We start from the raw sequence: 17,325 nt of genomic DNA on the forward strand, positions 1-17,325 counted from the left end.
ATAGGTTTGTGCCTTGCCTGTATACATTTAGTAAGATGTGCTAATTTAGGGGATGGATATATGGGCTCAGTAGGGGAGGTAATGCCATACAGAGAGATTCAATAGGCTGCTCCTAATGGGGCAGAAATCACTTAGTGGCAGTGTGCTGTTGGAAGGGTGAAGTCCAACTCCCACCTTCAGTGCTGGCAAATACCAGGGCTCCTGGTTGTTCCACTACAGCTCCTAGCTTTGTTGTCATCCTCTTCAACTGACTTATTCAAAACCTGGTGCCTGTTTTGACTGGGCTGTGGTCTCTGTCCGTGAGTCCAGCCACCAGGACAGTCAGGCAAACATGAGAGGTGATGGGGAGAGTGAGAGGTTTGACACTGTCTCTCTCTCTCTCTCAGCAAGGTGTTAGATCAAGCGCCAGGTGTTAGATCAAGATTTGGGTTTTGATAACCTCAAAAGGAGTCCAGCAAATGAGAAGCTCTGTGAGCAGGCTGCCTGTGAGCTGTGCTAGCCCTCACACTAGCACAGAAGTTGAAGTGCAATCTCATGCTGGGTGGGAGGAAGAGTCTGGAACTACCACTTCTGTTTGCAGTTTCACAGCCAAATGAAGGGCCTGTTCCTTCCCCTCTCTGTTCCCTCCTCCTCCTTCTGGCTTTTGGCTGATCCCACACAGAATTACCATGGTGCTCTGTACATCCTCCTCCCCTCTCTCACTTCCATGTACTAAAAGAAAGTAGTTTCCTGCCCAGGATGCATATATTAAGAAATCATAATTTGTCTTGAGAAACAGAAGAGAGGTAACTTGTTTGCACTCTTTGTGCACAGAGGTATTTCCACTGGTAGGAGGTATTCCTCTCACTGTCATATAGAGTTTCAGAGAAAGGTACATCAAGAGTCAATGGACGTGGAAGCCAGAAAAATCCAAGAAGAAAATTAAATGTGATTTAAGTGAGGGTGATTAGGTGCTATGGAAACAACCATAGAAAGGAAGAGATGGATCTATTTTTTATACATATGAAGACCAGAATCCATATTGGAAGATGTATCTTAGTGAAATGCAAACTGCAGATAGGAGGTTGAAAGAAACAGGTAAAATGTGGTGATGTCTGTAAGTAGACAAAGTGGCATCTTCTTAAATTTTTTGATCTCTACTTTAGGGAGTATACAATACAAATTTGGATATAATGTATGGAATTAATGTACTGGACAAACAAAGTAGTTAAGAAAGGAGACATAAGGGTTATAAGGAGATTGCTGTGGGGCAGTTTTGCTCTGTAGTGGTTTCACAACATTCGTGTGGGCTTTCATTATGTGGACTATAAAAAAGGCATAAGAGAAATTCAAACTAGAACAGGGGAGATGAGATGCATTGCCATTCATTTTATAATACTTTACGTTGAGCATGCTTAGGAGTTTGGGCTTGATTGCAAATGGGATTCAGTGATACTCAAGTTGTCCTATTTTGAGATGTGTGTCGCATTCACATGAATTTTTTCTTCAGTTTTGAAAGGCTTCTTTCATATGGAAGGTGTCTTTGACTGTAAGAACAATCTAGAATGTTGCTTTGATTGTATAGTTTAAAGGGAAGCTGCTGTTGTAATCTAAATGTTGAAATTATTACTATTCCGGGGATTTGCACTAAAAAAAACCCCCAGCTAATTGCATTTCACACAGGTCATGAATATGTTCTGTTATGCTAAAATAAATAGGAAGAATTCTAGTGATAAGGGGATTCCTTTTGTAGTGGAAGGACGCTTCTAGATGTATCCATGGTATTTCACTTTCAGGAGACATTTCTGAAGGTGAATTTCTGAGCTGAGGAAGGAAATCAGCCTTGTAATTTAGAGTAACGACCAACAATTTTGACATACCGTTTAATCTGCACATAGTAATTAGAGTTTTCAGGAGTCATTAGCAGCTGGGATGTCACTCCGTGTTTATTGGAGGACTGTCAGCTGGTGTTTCTCTTTGTTTTTTAATATTAATGGTTTGGAAAGCAGTTGGTGCTCTAGAAAGAACTGAGAAACAGGCCTGGCTTTGTGGATTTTTATCACCCTGCCAAGACCCTGCGCAACTTCCTCTGCCCCTGGCTGCAGCAGCCTACGGAAACCTGACTGCTGGGGGCCACTTCTGCAATTGCAGCAGGGCAGGGCGGGACGGGGGGTCTTTCCCTTCTGCTGCTCACCAGTGCCTTGGCATCCAGAGAAGAAAACAAGATGCATTTGAAAATGTCTCCTCAATTGTTTCTTGCACTGATGGGCTTCCTTCTCTCCCCTCTCTCTGCTGTGCAGTGCTGCAGTTGAAGCTCCAGCAGCGACGCACGCGGGAGGAGTTGGTGAGCCAAGGGATCATGCCGCGTAAGTACCACTTCATTCTTTGCCCTGCTGGTTTTCTGCATGTTTTTTGGTGGGGAATGGTTCCCATATGATTCAAAAGGTCAGGTTCCCTGCTTCTGCATGGAAAACATCATCTGTAGGAGCCCCACCCTGTCCCACCCAGCCTGGTCCTTCTCAAGTGTTGGTGCCACCTCCGATTCTGAGGAGGAGAGCAATGGCTGCAAGTGTAACAGTACTGCAAAATGAGGCTTGTGTTTCATCTCAGTGCACAGTCTTCTGGAGAACATACTATGTTAGAAGTGCCTTAGATACTTGACCCATGCTGGTAATCACTCTTTTTACAGGCTTCCTGCCTCTGCAGTTTCTGTTTTTACAGTGTGGCAGCTCCCCAGATCTCTGAGGCACTTGTAACTTTGTGTGTACATATTCCATAAACTGACCAAAACCAGGCATGGTGTACGAGATGTCAACCAACAAGGGACCCTCTTTTATGTTTGTAGCTAGAAAACAGCTAGAATGAGCCCTATGGGCATCAGTCATTGCCCTTCTTGCAGGCAAAGGCAAAAATCTGTGCAGGCAGAGAACATGTGCTTTTCTGGGTAAACAGGATCTACCCTAAAGCCAAGTTTTCAGTATCAGATTAGTGTTGGAGAAGGTATTTTTCTGTTTTGCTCCACTCCTTCCCCCAGAAATGCAAAAAAGGTGACAAATACGTTTTGTCATGCTTTGGTACCTCTGAACTAGATGACTTAGAAGTTACAAATTGAAGCAAGACCACACAGCAAATGTGTTATTTTTGAGGTCCTCTCAGTTCCACGCAACAGCTGCAGTAAAATGCAGTAGATCAGATATGTATTTTCTTCTTTCAAAAGCTTTCCTGCTGCCCTGTTTTAGAAGCTTTACTTGAAGATGGTATAGTAATGAGAATTTTCTCATTTCTTCTGTTTCTGGGGTGCATTGTAATATGACACAGTGCTGTGACTTAGACTTTGCTGAGGGCTGAAGGTTAGTCTGTCAACTCTGTCTGAATGAACCTGTCAGCAGCACTCTGTCAGCTGGAGTGGCTTGCAGGATGACAGTAATGTCCTTTAAGAGGTTTCTGGGACCTCTGCTTAAAATTGTGTTACCAAAGCAAAAAGAAAAGATTGTGCTGTCTGGATATATCATACCTGTTGTCTCTTTTTTAATCTGAGGAGCTTGTACACAAGCTTCTACAGAATACACTTACTTGCTTTTGGATGAAAGACTGGTGTGCCAGTGACTGCCTTTTTACTAATGCTTCTCAGAAGAAAGTGTTCCTGACTTCTTTGTGGTGTCCTGCTTTAGGTGGATATGTATGCAAATACTTTATTAACTTATGTTCAGTACTGGCTTTCTTCAAAGTGTGCCTGGCCAAACTTGTGATTCCTGAGAGGGGTCTGTTTTCCAGGCCTTTTGAAAATGAGGCCCTTGCAAGTAATTCAAATAAGGCATCCAGAATAATTAGTGAGTCTTAAATGTATTTAAAACATAGTGTAAATTACTAGTCTTTGCAGATTGGTGCCCTTCATTGCTTCATTTATATCTCTTACATGTGAATTTTGTGATGGACCAAAGAAAAACGCTTTGTGAAAATACTGGCAACACATTAAAAGGTCCTTTCTGCAGTGGAGAAAACCTCCTCTAACACATCTGTTCTAAACATGATTTGAAATTAGTTTCACCCAAGTAGTGGTATCATTTACCCATACCTGCCAGCTGGAAATAACCACACATAGGGAAATGTTTAAAATGTAATTTGCCTGGGCAGTTTTTGAAGAGAAGATCAGATGTGAGATAAATTGTGATACATAAAGAAAAAAAATCCCATTTTTAACCTGAGAAGTACAGAGGATGACCAGGGACCATGTTCCTCCAGAAGGCATCTCAGCACCATGACAGCTCTACATCTACTTTCAGGAGTTCCAGAATAGACTTTTTGACTGCTGGGAATATGCAAGTATCCTGTATTCTTTCTTCCTTTCTTTTGTCTGGCCTGTACCTCTTGTCTGTGAAAACACTGAGGTACTTAATCTTGTTCTGCTGTCATCTGCTACTGGACATGGCTGTGCTGGACTTGTGTGTCTCTCCTGAGTTTGTTAGCCAGGAACCAAGCCCCACACAGTCCTTCATGATGATTCAACAAAAGTATAAAAGCTGGAATCCAGAGGATGCTTTGGTGCTGAACTAAAAGAGCTGGAATGCTCTTTCCATGTCAGATGCTAGATGGCTTCTTTTCTTTCCTTTATTTTCCATCTGGAGAGTCTTAACACTCTTGAGAGAACTGTGATGGTTGCAGTTCTGTCTGCATTACAGCTTGTATCAGGAATGTGTTTTTGAAGTGAAGCCCCCCATTGCATCTGCCTGCTGTGCCTTGCTTTGCACCATAAAATGAAGTTTGAGAGCTGGATTAAATTGGAATGAAAGTAAAATGGAAAATATTCTGCCTAGAGCTAATATGCATTCAGCCCATGGGAGCAGACTGCAGCTTGTCTGGCACCACACCTCCAATTCACCTTCACATCCAGAGTGGGGATGTCACTTCCTCAGCACCAACTTGGTTTCTCTTTTGGTCTTATTGTGCTTTCCTCTGTGTTCCTTTGGATTAGCCTGTGCTACAGATCAGTTCCTGTATATCTTGAGGCAAACAGCCATGGAAAAATCCCTGAGCCAAGTGTGGCAGAAGTGAAAGGTTTTGTTTTACATTACAAGCTGTGGTACTGTGCAAACTCCCATTGGTACCTCTGGTTCTCCTGACTGAATCTGAGCCCCACATAAGATTTATTCTGCAAATTGGTGCCCTAAAAGAGAAATTTCATTACAGGCTTCCATCAACACAAGGTTTTTGGACACTGTAAATATGAGGAGTTGGAGCTGACACATTTGTGTCACCCTTAAGTGAGAGTGAGAGTCATGCTACTCCTGCTGTGCTTGTTCATAACAGAACTATGAATTGCTTACTTTGTCCCATGTGGAATTTTGTTTATATGGTGGAGTGGAAAGGCAAATGTTTCAACATTTTTTTACCAAGTACACTTAATCTCACTTAACCTTCCCAACCCACCAGCCACCTACAGTGGGGCTTTGCTCCACTGAAAGATTAGTGTATTGTAGTAAGAAATAAAGCATTTACAGGCAGTGAAAGAGGATTTAAAATAATTGCATTTTGTGCTTCATTAATTCTTCTTGCTTTCTGTTTCCACTTTGTGTAACCTTTTACTAGTAGCAGGATTCATTAGTTCAAGATTAAAATTCTCAATTGCCCTTAGAAAAATGGTGGGAAGCAAGTCTTCACCTGCAGCTGACATATCTGTGATCACAGTTAGAATGACAGTATCTTGAAAAAAGGAGAGCTGGATTTTTATGTTTATTCAGGTTTTGGCCTATTTTCTAACAGTGCAAAGAGACAAGCCTTTTTGTTATTTGCATTTTTTTTGTAGCTATGCAGAGATGATTTTCATCTTCTTGTCTTCACAAAATACAAGTTATACAAAATCTGCTGTCTGTGCTCAACTCTTTGAACTCTGTTGTGCTGTAGAAGAACAGTCAGATGGTGTCATTTTTTAGTATTAGTATTTAGTATTTAGTATTTTTAGAATTTAAAGGTTAAGGCTATTGAAAGGTTTTTGGGGGGAATATCAAACACCCCATTTTTCACTCTTGGAGACAGTGTTTAAAACAGTAGCTAGTGCACATCTGAGTAGAAAGTTATGTGGAAAGTATCTTCAACTAAAACAGCAAAAATTTTTAGGGGAAAGACATTTGGCAAATGTAGCAATACTCTGTTATGCAAATATGTGGCTCTTTTTTCTCTTTTGCAAGATTTAAAGCTTCACATGCCATTTGTTTTACCCATCAGGATTGTGGTCTTTGGCTTCTGGCTGCAAGCACTAAACACAGGCAAGAATGCAAGGTTGTCATATGGCACAATCCTGCAGGAAACCTGTTTTGACCATCACATCTATCCAAGCAGGCAAAGCAGAAGTAGATAATTTCTGGGAATGTGCCTTGTGTTTTCTGTAGTGGTGCTGTGTGAGTCTGAAAAATGACACAGGCATGCTTTGAAAAGGGCACTGCCTGCACTGCAAGCTAGAAGGAGGCTGCTGTACAGGCTGAGAATTTCCAGGAGCTTCTTTTTCACTTCAGTGTGTCTGATCTTTGCCAGTTTTTGTGCCCACATCTAACCCCTCTGTATGTTTGTGTTCTGGGATGCAGAACACGTGGCTGTGTGCAGATCCAAAGGGGATGGAGTTTGTGCTTGGGGGTTCTGATGGGAGGGCTTTAACAGGTGCTGAGGTGTTTCCTTGCCCTGGGTCTGTGCTACCAACACTGGTGCAGTTTCTGCTGGGATGTGCAGCCTGCTGGATGATCCAGCTTATTGCATAGTACAAGAGTTTATTTTATCCTCAGACTCCATGAGGGGAGCGTGCCATGGTTCAATTCCAACATGGCACATGATTAGAAATTACTGTAATTACAGCAGGCAGTCTAATGATTATAATCTCATTAGGCCTTTCATATCACTTGCTGCATTTTTTATTAGCAATAGGGTTAGTGGACAAAAGATAATATTTGCTATAAAACTAAAATGCAGTATTTGCTTATTTGGGAGTCTGTGAGACATTGCTTAGAATGATTTTTGAAGAAATTGCTATTTACTGGAGGCAGCTGGTGATTTAAGAGTACAGAACACAGGTTATGCTTTGGCATATCAGTGTTGATCATCATCTAGACAAAGCTTGTAGCTGCTGCTCTTCTGTGTCCAGCACGGCTACCATCACAAAAACCTAAGAATCTTTGAGATACTTATTTGGGAAGCAAACTACTTGCCACATGTGAGTTTGTAAGGTTAAATCATGTGTCTAGACTTCAACATGTCAACCCCAAGATTTGGCCATAGATCCACACTTGTGTTTGTATAGGGTAGCTAAAAATGTTGTTTCTGCTTTAGCCTTTACCTGATAGTCTAACCACTTCTCAGTTTAGAAAAAAAATAATTAAATACTTGAAAATGATGCACTTCTAGCTTTATTGCTACATGGCTCTATAATTAATATTTATGCTCATATTTTCTTATTTATTCTTATTTCTAATTATCAATCTTGTTGATTTAGTGTGTGTGTGCTAATTGAAGGTGACTGTCAGCAATTGGTTCCTGTTACATACGATAGCTACAGTAGAACATACTAAATGTCAGAAATAAAACAAAGGCAAAAAAAGGTTTTATAAATTGTTTAACTGTTAATTGGGAAGTAGGAGCATCTTTCTGTGTTTGTCAGAGAAAGGAGAGGCAGGGAGCTGTTGGAACATGGCAGTAACCTACAGGGGCAGTAAAGCTGCCATCGTGCTGGTGACTTCAGGGGCAATTCTTCATACCTCAGATGTATTTTGTCTTCTACATGAGGGCCAGGATAGATGAACTGCTGTGCCTGGGTGGAGTTTTACTGACTTGGAGTTGTTGCAGTGTAGCTACACAGCCGACATTTCAAGGTTGTGGACTGTTCTATTAGAGCTGCAGCTAAACCCATTGCTTTAACACCCTCAAATATTTCTTCCTGCTACGTAATGTGTTCCCGTCATTCTCTCACCACTTTACATACCAGATCTTTGTAGTGACATTCCTGCAGTTTTATGGAATCTATTTATAGTAGTAAAGCAAAAATACAAATTTTCACTTCGCTGCCATTTTATCTCTGCTGTTCTGCACATTGGCAGCTGCTTCTCTTTCATACTTTTAAGCTGGAACTGTAATTTTGTTTAGGGCAAGGAGTTAAAAACATATATGTGGACTAAATAAATAAAGCTTCAGCTAGACTTTTAATATACTCAGTGTCATGCTCTGAGAATAAGACTGGAACACTAAGCAAGTATTGTAAAATAAATTAAAAAAAAATAGAGGACACTTGCAGCTCTCCTCTACGTTTTTTTTCTATTTCTGGTGTGTTGCACAGAAATCTGTAACTGGTTTTATTTTAATTTGATTGTATACCTGTAACTTGTCTCCAAGGAGCTATTTGCTGGTTATTTGACTAAGATAATTTTTCTTAAAGCACAATTTCAAAGCCTTCAGGCTTTGTGTGTAGAAGGCTGGCTGTACATTTAAGCTGAGGACTGAGAGGACTAATAACTGCATCTACTTTGCTTGTATTTTTAGATATCTGTCTGAATGTGTTTTCCATGCATTTGTATGATCTGTAATTAATAAGACACAATATGAGTAATGAAGTTCATTATGTTAGGATGGAAATGTGCTGTTTGCCCTTTCTGAAGCTGTAGAAGGAAGACCATACTCAGGTGTTTGATAGGCTGCATTTGGTCCTTGATCCCTGTCATGATAGAAGATTTAACTCTGCCAGTTGGAAGAGAAACGTGATGGTTCTGGGGAGTAAAGCCTGATAGGCAATGCAGTTTTTTCCCTTTGAGTTCCCACAGTTGTCATTAGCTTCATTCTTACTTGTTGTCTGGGAGTGGTCTCTCCTTTTTGTGACCCCATGCCTTTCTCACCTTGGGCACTCTGGAAAGTTTTCAGGAGAGTTTGCAAAGGCCAGTTATCCATGCAAGGCACAGGCATGAAGTCTGGTCCACGAATGCATGGATCAGAGGGTTCCTGGTAGAAGTTCCTTGTGTCCCTTTTCCTTTCCAGTTTGGAGGTGATATAATCCTGATTGCAATGAAGCTTTGCCTTTTTTATTTCAGGATTTTGCTAGTGCCTTTTGAATGCCAAGAGTTAATGGCGATGGATGGAGCAGATGATACATTGTTTGTGTTTGCTGTAAATGTTTTTTGACACAAAGTCGTAGCCATAGTCATCCACAGATCTGATAACTGTTACCATGGGTGACAATTTCCATTTTGCTTCTAAAGAGGATGAATTTTCTGAGAAATTGCACATATGTTAGATTTTAAATTAACTCAGTGTTGGGCCTTGGAAAAATCTTTGTCCTTTCTGCCAGTAATATCATGTTTACTGTGACAAACCTTTAGGCTTTTCACACAGTTAATGAAAACCTTAAACTTCAGCTGCATTGTCAGTGGGATACTGCTGTACTAAAGTTACTGACAGCCTCGCTGAAAGTGGTTTCTGGAGCAGGGCCTGCTGCAGGTGTTGGGAGCAGCTCAGCTGGGGGTGTCTCCATGGTGAGAGAGCTGAGGCAGGGTACCACAGTTCCCCCTGCCTGTGTGCTTCTGCAGCCAGGCAAGCCCAGTGCAGGGAGCTGGACATGGCTCTTCCTGGGCAGAACAGCTGCCTGAGCTGCGCGGGTTCAGGATGCTGAGCCAGGAGAAGGGCTGGCTCTCTGAGGCAGGGTGTCAGGGAGGCAGGACCTCAGCTCTGGCTGCCACAGCAGCCTGGGGTCACCAAGCAGTCTGCTTACAGGGACTTCATTTGGCTGCAGTTTTTCTGTGTGTGTCCCTGTGGACTGGAATAGCTGGGCAGTGCTGCTACAAGCTGCAGCTCTGTATCAGTGATGCTGTGCTTTGGCAGTGCTGGCAACAGCAGCAACGTGGGAAGGAGCCTTTCTCCAGTCTTTCCTTTGTTTGGGACTAGGAACACTCATAACCCTTCAGTCACAACTACATTCTCATTGAAGGGTGTCACTGAAGGGCAAGCTGCATTTGTTTGAATGCCAAAGATGTGTTTCTTACCTTCATAAACATATTTACATTTACTTTTTCATGACAGTCTTCATTTTTAATTTTCCAAGTTTATGTATTTTGGGATTTGAATAACCACGATTTACCAGTTGTGGCTTCTTTTCTTGTCTTTAAGTTGACACTCATATTTTAGCCTTAATCCAAGGTCATTGACCAGGTATGGCATCAAGAATTCTGAAGTGTGATCAGTTCTGTGTCCTGAATGAGAAACTCCCCAGAGCTGCAAATGGAGAAAAGGATGCTGATGGAGATCTCTCTTCCCTCAGCTGTGTATTCTCCAGCCCCTTTTCATATTTCTGCAGCACACAGCAGCAGCTCTTTGACACTGCCCCACTGGCAAGATGACAACTCCTTCTGTGCATGTGACCCAGTTTTTTAGTACCTTTTTCTTCCATGCTGTGAGAAATGCTTTTTGAAAATGGGGTGAAGCTGAAGGGAGGAAGAAAGTGCTAAAACTGCCTTGCTCTGTGGTTCAAGTTCTGTGTCTCTTAGCAAATCCTATGGGTGGGAGCCCCACCCTCAACCAACGGCGGAAGCCGTCGAGCCTATTTGCAGCACTTTATCTCATCTTTTTACGAAAGCATAGTAAACAAGAGAGAGAAACCAGACTTGGGTCGAGAGCAGGACTGAGTAGCTGCAGCAGAAGGCATTCTGCCATTCTGAATTAGATCAGCATGTCTGAGTTTGGGTTTGGATATGTCTCTTGGTCAGAAGCAAAGGAAGGTTTTTCGTTTCCCTTAGGAATGAGTCTAACTGAGGAACAAAGTATTTGACTCAGTAGTCTGAATTTAGCTGTAGCCTTTCTACAAACATTGTGTGTTGTTTTACCAACTGATTTGCAGTTGAAATATCACCTTGTTGTCTATGATGAGCTAGATGCTATGGCCAAGGAAAGCTCATGTGCTTCCTCTACTCTGTCAGTCTACAAGTCTGATAACCTTGAGTAGCGATTTACTGATTGCAGGAGGCTTTGCAGCCTCTGCTTCCCACAAGACACTTGAGCTATGAGGATCTGTGCAGATTCTTTTGCCTTTCCTTCTTCCCTCTGTTTGGTTCCATGCAAACCTCAGTGCCTTCTGTCAGCTGTATAAGCAAATGCAGGGTGTATGGGTATTTTGACCTCTTTTTCTCAGCAGTTGGGTCAGTCCCCTTCCCCTGCTGTGTTTCATTCTTAGAGTGTCTCAGTGTGGTTCTGATTCCACTTATTTCTCACACTAGGTGACAGGAACTCAGAGGTCTGCATATGAATATCTTTGTAAGCTTTGCATGGCTAAAATCTGCTTTTGTACACTGCAGGGTAAACCCTGAACAGAAATCTTTGGGCCATTTTGCCCAGTTTTTTGTCTTGATGTTATGTTGAAGATTTGGGTTTGATTCCTGACCCTTGATTCAGTCTGTTGTTTATAGCAGCAGCAGTTTGATGCTTTGCAGCAGTGTCTCAAGGCCTGGCTGGATGGGACTTTGTGAAGTCTGGTCTGGTGGAAGGTGTCCCTGCAGCCATAGAAAGGGGATTGGAACTGCATGATCTTTAATGTTTCTTCCAACCAAACCATTCTGTGGTTCTGTGACTCATTTGCACTTTGCCATCTGCAAAATGTGGCTTGGACTGCTGGAACTCTGAACTCAGGCATTGCAGTTTTGCACCCTGTTTCATGGGAATTAATACATTGCTCTGAAGTGAAGATTAACAGCTTTCATCTCTGGGCTTTGTATGGAAAGGTGAATGTAGATGGTCTTGTGTGCTGCTGGTTGGTTTTGGGGGTCAGATGCAAGAACACAGTTGCAGTGTTTAGCTGCAATATTTTTGAAGCAGGGTGGAGGCCCAGAACAGTTGCATCATTGATGTGGAGGGAGGTTTCTCGCGGTCGCTGAGGGTGTGGCCACAAAGATGCTAATGCTTCAGGAATTCCAGAGATGAAGCCTCAAAATGCTCCACAACAGGCAGCAGAGAGACTAAAGAAATTGGATGCTGTGGTAGGAATTTCAAGAGATCCTTGCTAGCCAGCCCATCTGTGACAAGAAAATCAAGTCCTGCTGTCAGTCATTTAAAGGTGAGGGGTAAAACTCATCCTTCTAACAGCAGATGTTACAAACTGCCACGGCTGTCCAGGTGCAACAAAAGTGTGAACAGCTCAGAGGAGGTCACCTGCTGGACTGTGCTGATTGGTGATGCCATTGCCCCATCTGTCACTGAGCCCTTTTTAGTGCTTGTTGGGCCATTTGTAACACAGCCTGTTTTCCTGTGGTGGATGGGGCAATTTGAAGATGTGGGGGCCATGGTTCAGCAGGATGGGGCTCCTGCTGCAGTGCTGGCCTTAAACTCAGCCTCTCATTTCTGACTTTGTCTGGCAGGGCAGTTGTGCTCAGCTTTGCTGACACTATTGTTTGTGGGGCTGTGCTGTAAACCAGCATGCCAATCCACGTTAAAATAACTCTTTCAAAACAACTATGATCAGAGTCCACAGATGATTTTGTCAGCATAACCACAGACTGACATGCTTTGTCCCAGACCTAGCTACAGGAATGAGGGCAGAAAGTGGAACTGCAGGTTACTGAGGCTGAAAATGCCGTGTACATGTCATGTAGAAATAAAATCAAAAGGCAGGTGGGAGGTAACCTAACTGAAATTGGGCATTGCAGAAGTTGCTTCTGCATTGTCAACTATTTCTTTTCTGCATACAGTGGAAACCAAAAACTCAACAGCTCATACTGCTGTTGTGCTGTTGTAGTTTGGCATGTTGGTGGGTTTTTTCCTCTAGCAGCTCTCTGTGCTCATCAGGGCTCACTCAAGGTAGCTGGACAGTTAGATCAGGGATTCGGGTTAAGTTTGGAGGGGGGCGGGTGCCATGGAGAGGTGCAGGAGATACTTTGTACCAACACTTCCATGGAGTTCCCTGTGCAGTACAATTGGAGCATCAGCGGCAAGGCAGGAACACGTGGGACATGGAAAAGGGGGGGGAAAGGTGGTCATTACTGAAGCTGGATCTACCAACAGACTAAATATTTGTTGAAATGCTTCCCAGGGAATTCAGGGTATTAAATGTGGTTTTGCACTTCTTGGGTTTAGTAAGGTGCCTGAAAAAGCCTTTCCTGATGTTTTTGGAAGCAAGATGAAGCTACTGAAGCTGCCTTTGCAACTTGTGAGGGAACAGGATTGGAATAAAGGCTTGATGTCAGACTGGGAGGTTGAGTTGAGCAGGGCTGTTGGGTGGGATGGGAAGGGAGAAACTCAGTGTTTGACACCATTCAGTATTTTCAGTGATTTTTCAGTAAACAGAGGAACAGTTAGTCTGTTTATTAAGCTCCAGGTTAGTAGGCTGGGGGGAGGACAGGACTGGGACTCCCAATGTTTGAAGAAGCCATCAACTATGGAATAAAATGAAAGAAAAAGGCAGAATGTCTACATTTTGTAACACCTAATCAGTGGCTTGAATTGAGGATGAAGAGTGGCTGGCTTGGTACCAGCTCTGCAGAAGAGGATTGGAGACCTTTAGTGGATTGTGAGACAAGCACAAGTGAATGTTGTTTGTTTTATGTACACAGACAAGGCAAACTGCCTGGGACATGTGGCTGAGAAGTGTTATTGAATAATCATTTATCTCTGTAACAGCCAGTAAAGCCTAGGCTGGAATATGTACCCAGTTCTGGACACTAGGCTTCAACAAAAATGTACCTTAAATGGAAGGAGTCCAAAAGAGACCAAACAAGCAAAGGTCTGGATAATGTTACCTGCAAGGGAAGGTTGAAGCAACTTTGGTCATTTTGTGTATCAGAAGATTGTAGGAGAACCAAAGTTTTCAAAAGGGATAGATGCAAAGAGGAGGAAAATAAATCATTCTCTGTGATGTTTGCAGGTAAGGTAGAGAACAAAGAATAAATAAATAGTTTTATTTATTCATTCCTGTAATTAGTAGGAAGGGAAATATAAGTTAGACATTCAGAGAGGTTTTTAAATAGTAAAAACATTTGTGTAGTGGGATAATTTCTCTGCAATAATATTACATTTTTCATGAGAGATCTCCAAGAACAAGTTAGACAAACTACTGTAAGGAATAGTTGAGTGTATTTTATGCAGGCTGAGCAGTCAGAAAGCATCAGGTGATTGGAGTTTCCTCATCCCTAACCCTCTGTGGTTATATCTGATGCTTCAGCTCCTAAGGGCTGTGGACAGAGTGGGAATGCTGCCCCACACCCCCTGGTTTGCACAGGTTCTGCTCCACCAGCTCAGCCACTCATTCACATGCACTGATATGGCTGAGAATGGTAGAGCTTTGTCAGTTTGGATAGTTTTAAATGGAATGGATGGAGCAGCACTCTGGTGAGCGAGCCAGACGGGTTATGAGGCACAGGAACAGTTCTGCAGGGATCAGTGCTAAGTGGCTGGGAAGGGCAGTGATTGGAGCTGGAAAAGGGGCATATCTGCACTTTAGGGACTCCTTTAGAGCTCACCCAGGGCCTTATTCCTTCAGAATTCTTCATAGGATTATATTTTTCTTTTTTTTTTTTTTTTTTATTTGCTATAGTAAAGTTAACAGAGTAGCTCCACAGCTCTGGTCTAAGTAGTGATTTCAAAGCCAAAAATGTGCAAGGATTAGTTAACTTCAAATGGAGTATGATTTTACAATAGACACCCTGTTCTGACATATCAACCTCATCCTAGATTGCTGAGGGAAGCAGTGAAGGATTTGTGCCCTCTTGACATTTTCAGAGGTCAGATATGAAATCCTCTGTCGTGTTGCCAGCCCAGAGAGCTGCATCCCAGTGCACGTTTCAGAGAACAAGCCCTGAGAGACTGGAAGTGTTCTGTACAAGATTATTCCTGCAGCAGCTCTGCATGACTTACTATTAAATGCATATGTGTTTTTCTTTTTTCCTACTCAGGGATTCTTCTCTTGCTTTGTTCTTCTGTGTGCAAGAGTTTTCCTGGACTACCTGTGACACCAGCTGAACTCCTGCAGTTGACTTTTCTGACCATTAGCTGTGGTCAGGGAAATGTCACTTAAAGTTCATCTGCTGCCTTGTACTGACAGCAGAGGTAGGCAGGAAGGGGAGAGTAAAGAATTACTGCTGTGCCTGCACATTCTGGTAGAGAGCTTTTGAAGGCTCAGGATGAATCCTGCTTCCCTTGTCTCCAGGGTAGATGTTTATGCAGATTTAAGTGTTGCTTGCTATCTTTGCCCAAGTGGACCTGAGCTTTTATTTTGCTTTTGTGTGAGATGCCCACAATGAAAGGAGAGCACGTTCAGGTTCAAGCACATGTGTGTTCACAAGCAGCTCACTTGACTTGAAAAGTTTGTTCCTTGCTCTTCATTGGAGTGCCATGGTCAGGCTGCCCAGGACACCTCATTGCAGGCATCAGCTGAGGCCTTATTGGTGCCTCAGCTAGATGGAGAAGTTTTTTGCCTTATTTTTGTAGTTATTGCAAAACAATATCCCTGGTTTATCTCAAAGTGCATTTCACAGCTTGTGTAACTTTCTCTGGTAATTTCTCTCTGTAATCAGATTTATGGAACTAATCTGAGCAGGAACTGTTGGCCCCATTGTTGTAGGGGTCTATATACACACTCACTGTGGTTTTCAGTTACTGTTAATTTATTCTACAAATTATTCTTCATTCACTTCTGTAGTCCAAATCCCATCTACGATGCCTGGCATGTTCAGAATTCCTGCCATGTGGACTGAATTCTACTTCTTACCCCATTGGTGTGAACCCAGAGGTGATACCTTTCCCTGGTCCTAAAAAATTGAGAGCCAGACACAGTTAAGGGATAAGGGTCCCACAGTTAAGGGATAAGGGTTTTAAACTCAGTACTTTAATAAGGATCCTTATGGTGCACCACTTCACCGAGGTGGGTGCACTGCAATACACACACACCCCATAGATGGCAAATACAATTTATAGATCTTACAAATTAGCATATCTCACAAGGATGCCCCAGTGGGAGGCCTGGATGAATGGTGTGGCATTCCCCCATCTGAGGAATTCCCCCCTGGAAGGGCCAAATCTCCAGTTTACAGGATATGTTCTAGGGAGGACCTTGGTTTCCCGAGATAGCGTTGGGCTTTCCCACCTCTAGCTGCAAGGCCTTTAGGATGTTTGGTCTCCTAACAGAATACTAGGACAATGCTCAGTTATCAGATGTAAGGAATTACTAGTATGCATCCTAAGAATACTGAGAATACATAAAAGTTGTATAAAAGAAAAGGCTAAAAATCATTTTGGTATCAGAAGGACTCTGTATTTCACAGAATGTGTCGTAAAGCTTTCTGTGGCCACTCCATTCTGTAAGAAAGGGTATGGAAGGCTCCACATGTGTTAGAAGTAGTTTCTTACATTGCATTTATGCAGGGACTTTATTTTTTAAGTCTTTTGAGACTTCATTATGGACTTGTATTTGAGAAATACTTAATCACTGGTCTTAAGAGAAAAATAATATCAGCAGACTATTTATCACAGGATTTAGAGGAACATTTCAGAGTTACTAACTATATGAGCTTAGTTTTCTGTCTTCAAAAGACCTGCAACTTATCTTTAAAGCTGAAGTTCTTTAACTTTTCTGTTTAGCTTGGTGATAATTCAGATGGTTTAAGATATGAGTATTTTAGAAATATGAAAAGAAATTATTACACTCCGTTCAGCTACTTAATACAAACCACAGTATGGTCGTTATTTAAAAAAAACAAGCTACTTGCAGCTTCAGGGAAACTGTGAGGAGCTACTGACACCATCATCCCCCTGCTCTGGTTTTACTGTGGGACGTGAGCTTTGTGTGCTCCAGAGGAGCCAGGCAGAGTGAGAGATTCCTCCAGGGTTAGTGTGGTCCTGGACAGCAGAGGATCAGTTTCTTAAAACCTGATCCATTTTGGCTCTGGTTTTAAACAGGGCCCAAGGGGGTGAGAAGGTCTGTTCTGTGGAGAGCTGAAGTTAATTCCTCAAGCTGTGGTTTTCTGTCAATAGACAGATGTACTTTTGTCTCCAAGTGCCCCTGTTCCCACAGTAATTTCTCTTACAGGGAGCAGTATTTGTGTCCTGTGGACCCTCAGGCTTTGCAGCCAGTCCTTGCACGTGTACAAAACACAGATCCAGATTCAGGAAAGACTTGCAGCTTCCTTTGACATGAAAAGATAGTAAAGGGGATTTAGAGTTCATTAGCATTGTCCCCATCCTTCCAACAGTCTGACCTCTTCAGTGTTTCAGAGCCATTCCCACAAGGGTCCTGGATATCCTACTCTCTACTGAAGCTTGTAAAAGGCTTTTCTGGGGGGCTGTTTCTGAATCCCGTTCTTGGACCCAGCTTTGGGAACAGTGATTAGTTTGACTAGGAGTGTA

At 42.5% G+C, this 17,325-nt stretch overlaps 1 protein-coding gene across 1 annotated transcript in view; it reads left to right on the top strand.

Annotated features, from left to right (window-relative positions):
• The window catches only part of MRTFA (myocardin related transcription factor A), a 106,048-nt gene that overhangs the window by 73,928 nt on the left and 14,795 nt on the right, over positions 1 to 17,325 (top strand). The window contains exon 8 of the mRNA XM_054279770.1: positions 2,280 to 2,345. Within this exon, the coding sequence (XP_054135745.1) occupies positions 2,280 to 2,345 (66 nt within the window). The remainder of the gene's footprint in view (positions 1 to 2,279; positions 2,346 to 17,325) is intronic.

This window comes from Melozone crissalis, unplaced genomic scaffold (genome assembly GCF_028551555.1).
Source record: "Melozone crissalis strain CALT ecotype California unplaced genomic scaffold, PUWL_Pcris_2 ptg000004l_1, whole genome shotgun sequence".
Taxonomy (NCBI): Eukaryota; Metazoa; Chordata; class Aves; order Passeriformes; family Passerellidae; genus Melozone; species Melozone crissalis.